Raw genomic sequence first — 6,572 nt, forward strand, 5'->3', positions numbered from 1 at the left:
CCCACTGAGGTACACAGCCGATTACTCACCTCCTCAGACCAATGTCCCAACAGAAAGTAGAACAAGAGTTTCCAGGCTGGGCAGGGCCTGGAAACTAACCATTATACTCTCTCCAACGCAGCACACAAACCAAACAACAAAGGCAAACAACCAAACCAATACTGGGCCTACACACTACACTACAGCTACACACTACACTACAGCAACACACTACAGCTACATACCACACAACTCTACAGCTGCACACTACACTACAGCTACACACTACAGCTACATACCACACAACACTACAGCTACACACTACACTACAGCTACATACCACACAACACTATAGCTACACACTACACTACAGCTGCACACTACACTACAGCTACACACTACACTACAGCTACACTACAGCCACACACTACATGTCAGCTACACTTCACTACAGCTACACACTAAAGCTACACACTACAGCTACACACAACATCTCAGCTACACTACACTCTACAGCTACACACTACAGTTACACACTACACTACAGCTAAAGTTACACACTACCGTTACACACTACACTACAGCTACACACTACACTACAGTTACACACTACAGCTACACACTACACACTACACTGCTATACTACAGTTTACACACTACAGTTACACTACTTCACTACAGTTACACTCTGTTACCCACTACACTACAGCTACACACTACAGCTCCACACATCATAACAGCTGCGCACAACAGCTGCACACTACAGCTGCACACTACACACAGCTCACATCTACACTACAGATACATATACAGCACAGTTACACACTACAGCTACACACTGCACTACAGTTACACACTACAGCTACACATTACACCTACATGCTACACTAAAGTTAAACTATACTTACCACTAACACTTACACTACACTAATTTACACACTACACTACAGTTACACTCTTACTATTACACACTACAGCTACACACTACACGCCACCTACAGCTGTGCCCTGCATACACACTAAAGCTGCACATACACTACAGCTACACACTACACTACAGTTACACACTACCATACAGCACACACACTACACTTACACAAACACTACAGTAGTACACTAAAGCTGCACAATACACTACACTACACACTACACTACAGTTACACACTACACTACAGCACACACATACACTTACACACAACACTACAGTAGTACATAAAACTGCACAATACACTACAGCTACACACTACACTACAGTTACACACTACACTACAGCAACACACTACACTTACCACCAACACTACAGTAGTACACTAAAGCTGCACAATACACTACAGCTACACACTACACTACAGTTACACACTACACTACAAGCAACACACTACACTTACACACAACACTACAGTAGTACACTAAAACTGCACAATACACTACAGCTACACACTACACTACAGTTACACACTACACTACAGCAAACACACTACACTTACACACAACACTACGTAGTCACTAAAGCTGCACAATACACTACAGCTACACACTACACTACAGTTCACATACACTACAGCAACACACTACACTTACACACAACACTACAGTAGTACACTAAAGCTGCACAATACACTACAGTAACACACTACACTACAGTTACACACTACACTACACAACACACTACACTTACACACAACACTACAGTAGTACACTAAAGCTGCACAATACACTACAGCTACACACTACACTACATTACACACTACACTACAGCAACACAACACCTACACACAACACTAAGTTACACTAAAGCTGCACACTACACTAAACAGCTACACACTCACTACATTACCACTACCACTACAGCAACACACTACACTTACACACAACACTACAGTAGTACACTACAGCTCACACTACACTACAGCTCACACTACACTTACACAACACTACAGTAGTACAACTAAACTGCACAATACAACCTACACCACTACATACAGTTACACACTACACACACAACACACTACACTACACACAACACTACAGTGAGTACACTAAAGCTGCACAATACACTACAGCTACACACTACACTACACTTACACACTACACTACAAGCACACACTACCACTTAACACAACACACTCTACACTAGTACACTACAGCTACACACCATACACTACAGCAACACACTTCACTTACACACTACACTACAGTAGTACACTACAGTTACACACTACACTACAGCAACACACTACACTTACACACAACACTACAGTATACACTAAAGCTGCACAATCACTACAGCTACACACTCACTACGTTACACACTACACTACCAGCAAACACACACACTTACACACAACACACTCAGTCAATACACTACCAGTTAACACACACTACAGCAACACACTACACTTACACACTACACTACAGTAGTACACTAAAGCTGCACAATACACTACAGCTACACACTACACTACAGCTGCACACTACACTACACTTACACACTACACTACAGTAGTACACTACAGCTACATACCACACTACAGTAGTACACTACAGCTACACACTACACTACAGCTACACACTACACTACAGGAGGAGGTATGGACTACACAGTAGTTTCGGCTTCTTTAACATTTGTTCATTCCTTTTCTTTCTCTGTATCTGTCTTTCTCTCTCTCTCTTTCTCTAGATCGCAAGTATATTGCTTGGATAACACTTGTAAGTTTGGCATTCAACTACAACGCTTGGTTTACACCGGTTCGTTTGGTCTTCCCCATCCACACTCCAGTGTCCGTTCCTTTCTGGATATTTGCTGACATTCTTGCTGACAGTGTCAACGTCATAGATATCGTCCTCTGGCAACCCCGACTGCAGTTTGTGAAAGGAGGAGACATTATTGTAAGTCATTCTAAATATCACTAGAGAAAGATGAAGGTCTTGATACTGCGTGTGTGTGTGTGTGTGTGTGTTAGAGTGGAGGCCGCTGAGGAGAGAACGGCTCATAATAATGGCTGGAATGCAGTACGATGGAATGGAGTGAATGGAATGGTATCAAACTCATGAGAACCATGTTTTTTTTTATACCATTCAATGTATTCCATTCCAGCCATTATCATGAGCCATTCTCCAATCAGCAGCATCCGCTGGTGTGTGTTCGTACATGCAAGTTTGTGTATGTGCAAGTGCGCATGCATATGTTTGTATGTACTTCTAACATATATTATATTATTAGGCAACAATTCCACCATAATGTAGAGAAACATGCAGGTTAATAAGACTTCATGTTATATTTCAGAAAGAGCGGACTGTGACGAAGCTACATTATCGAGAGATTTCGAGGTTTAATGTGAGCTCTTATGTCATTTCTCACACTTTCACCTTGTGTACACCCATAAACCTTGTTGATGGTATTCACTCTGCGTATATTATACTATACAGAGATACACACAGTGCAACATTGTTCATTCCACTTCGAGGCATAATTCAAGTAACATATCACACATATTGATGTAGAAATATCAAGACCATGTACGGTACTGTAGATATGTTGTACTTGTTTCAAGTTGAGTATATTATTTCCACCTAACATTGTATTTTCTTTCTGTTGGGGCAGTTGGATATGATCAGCATCATCCCATTCGAACTGCTCGGTATCCCGTTTGGATTCTCTGCTTTATACAGACTCAACCGTCTACTGAGGGTAGACACTGCAGTTATCTTTATCACCAAACATGATATGTTTCGTTCTTCATCTTCTATTAAATTGCTATAGATTACATTAGACTAGAGGGTGACATTAGGAAATTAGATAGTGTTTGGGGAACAACATGCATGCACATCTATGAAGCTTTGACGTATGCTGACTCTCAGTTTGAAAAAAGAATGATGGATATCTGATGATAGATGCAATTTGTTTCCTTTTGTTCTCTCATGACATGTACAGTACCAATGTTTTTCTGGCTTTCGTTTCACAGATAGACATGTTTTTCGAGTTCAGCGATCGTCTTGAGAGTATCATGGCCAAGGCTTACATCTGGAGGTATTCCCATCAAACAGACACAGTCACATCCAAAATTACTGGCACCCTTGATAAAGAATACTGTATAAAATATTTTATGAATATACTGAGGTATATTGTATGCAAAAAAAAGGGAAATATATATTATTTTATCATAATACAATTGCTCGGGGGGAAATAAAAGATAGGTGTCAAAATGATGGAAACTTTGCAAGGATAACGGCACTTAACCTTTTTTTATAATGTTTTATGATATTGAAGAACACATTGGGAGGGATTTTAGATCATTCCTCAATACAGCATCTTTACAGATGCTTTGTATCCTTCGGTGTACACTTATGGACTGCCCTCTTCAATTCAAACCACAGGTTTAGGGTTCAAGTCCGGAGACTGAGATGGACTTTGCAAAATTTCGATTTTGTGGTCAATTAACCATTTTGTATATTTTGATGTGTGGTTGTGGTCATTGTCTTGCTGGAAGATCCACTTGTGACCAAATGTCAGCCTCCTGGCAGAGACAACCATGTTTTTTTGGCTAAAATGTCCTTGTACTTGGTAGAGTTCATGATGCTGTTGACCTTAACAAGGGTCCCAGGACCAGTAGAAGCAAAGCAGCCCCATAACATAAATGATCCACCACCATGTTTACAGTAAGTATGAGGTTATTTTCTGCATATGCATCCTTCTATTGAGGCCAAACCCACCACTGGTATGCATCGTCTGACCACAGCACTCGGTTCCAATCTAAGTGCCAATGGTGTTTAACAAACTTCAGGCGTTTACATTTGTTGGTTGCTCTCAGTAAAGGCTTTTTCATGGCAACCCCTATTGGTATGGAGATGGCGTCTAATTGTAGATTTGGACCCAAGATGCGTTCTGTAGTTCTGTAATTCTCCAACTCCTTTCCTTGGACTTTCTTTGCCTCTTGGAAACATTTGTCTCACTGTGAGTGGGGAGAAGGTACACTTGGGTCAAGTTTACCATTGTTCCAGTAGTATTAAACTTCTTAATTGTTGCCCTAATAGTGTAAGTGGTATATTTCGTTTTCAGTCGTTTTTTTGTACCCATTTGCCTGATTATTGGAAGTGAACAACTAGTTGTCTCTTTTCATTTGTGAGTTCTTTGCCCATGGTGATGACAAATTGGTTTTACATACACATTAACTCGTTTTTATACTCCAGTGAAACAGGTAACCATGAAAGTCCACAATACAGTTCCTTAAATTGAGATTAATAAAATAAAAAAAATGGAATGTTAATGCAGATTACATTTTGTTTGATTTTATTTGGAAGAATCGTTAGGGGTGCCAATCCTTTTTTGTTTGTTTGTGACCAACTTTTGACTCAGTTTTGTCATTTTATTTTTCAGAGAGGTTGCAGGTACAAAAAGAAGGAAATAAATGCATACAAAGATAACCCATAACCCATTGTCCCCATGCTTCCCACCCCGCCTACCTGATTTAGGGAACACAGCGAACAGTAAGGAGTTGCGGTCAATTTCATCATAAAATGTTTAGTTGGTTTTAAATACAGTCTGTGAACAAACTTAAAATGTATAAATTGTTGGTTCGGATTACAGGATGCCAAAGTCATATTTTTCCATATTCTGTTCCAGTTAAAGGGTGGTTCAGATTGAGTTAGATCTGTGGCTAGCTCAGAATATGAGCTTTCCAAAAGTTGTTTATATATTATAGAGATCGGTCCTTTCAGGAGCACAGATAATTTATTTATAAATCCCATCATTGGATGCTCCTCGTAGTTGTGTTTCCCAAGGGACTCCATAGGCCAATATAGCGGACCTAACTTGTAAATATATACTGATCAAAAATATTAGCGCGCCATGTAAAGTGTTGAGCCTATGTTTCATGAGCTGAAATAAAATATCCCAGAAATATTCCATACACACAAAAAGCTTATTTCTCAAAAATGCTGTGTACACATTTGTTTACATCACTGTTAGTGAGCATTTCTCCTTTGCCAAGATCATCCATCCACCTGACAGGTGTGGCATATCAAGAACCTGACTAAACAGCATGATGATTACACAGGTGCACCTTCTGCTGGGGACAGTAAAAGGACACTAAAATGTGCAGTTTTCTAAAACACAATGCCACAGATGTCTAAAATTTAGGAGCGAGGGTGCAATTGGCCTGATGACTGCAGGAGTGTCCACCAGAGCTGTTGCCGGAGAATTTAATATTAATTTCCATAACCCTCCTCCAACGTTGTTTTAGAGATTTAGCAGTACGTCAAACCGGCCTCACAACCGCAGACCACTTGTAACCATGCCAGCCCAGGACTTCCACATCCGGCAGCTTCACCTGCGGGATCATCTGAGACCAGCTACCCGGACAGCTAATGAAACTGAGTAGTATTTCTGTCTGTAATAAAGCCCTTTTGTGGGGAAAAACTCATTCTGATTGGCTGGGCCTGGTTCCCCAGTGGGTGAGCCTGGCTCTCAAGTGGCAGGCCTATATAAAAAGGAGTTACCCAGTAATGTGTATGTATCTTTCAAATCTCGGAATGTTCTCAAACCATTACTGTCCATGATATTGGTAAGGGTACGGATTCCACATTTGGAACAA

General features: G+C 40.5%; 1 protein-coding gene across 1 annotated transcript in view; it reads left to right on the forward strand.

Moving 5' to 3' along the window:
- LOC111973561 (cyclic nucleotide-gated channel beta-3) overlaps nucleotides 1–6,572 on the forward strand; it is a 35,982-nt gene that overhangs the window by 17,884 nt on the left and 11,526 nt on the right. Inside the window, exons 8-11 of the mRNA XM_070446749.1 lie at nucleotides 2,660–2,868; nucleotides 3,266–3,316; nucleotides 3,584–3,670; nucleotides 3,945–4,009. Of these exons, the coding sequence (XP_070302850.1) occupies nucleotides 2,660–2,868; nucleotides 3,266–3,316; nucleotides 3,584–3,670; nucleotides 3,945–4,009 (412 nt within the window). The remainder of the gene's footprint in view (nucleotides 1–2,659; nucleotides 2,869–3,265; nucleotides 3,317–3,583; nucleotides 3,671–3,944; nucleotides 4,010–6,572) is intronic.

Source organism: Salvelinus sp. IW2-2015, linkage group LG14 (assembly GCF_002910315.2).
Source record: "Salvelinus sp. IW2-2015 linkage group LG14, ASM291031v2, whole genome shotgun sequence".
Taxonomy (NCBI): Eukaryota; Metazoa; Chordata; class Actinopteri; order Salmoniformes; family Salmonidae; genus Salvelinus; species Salvelinus sp. IW2-2015.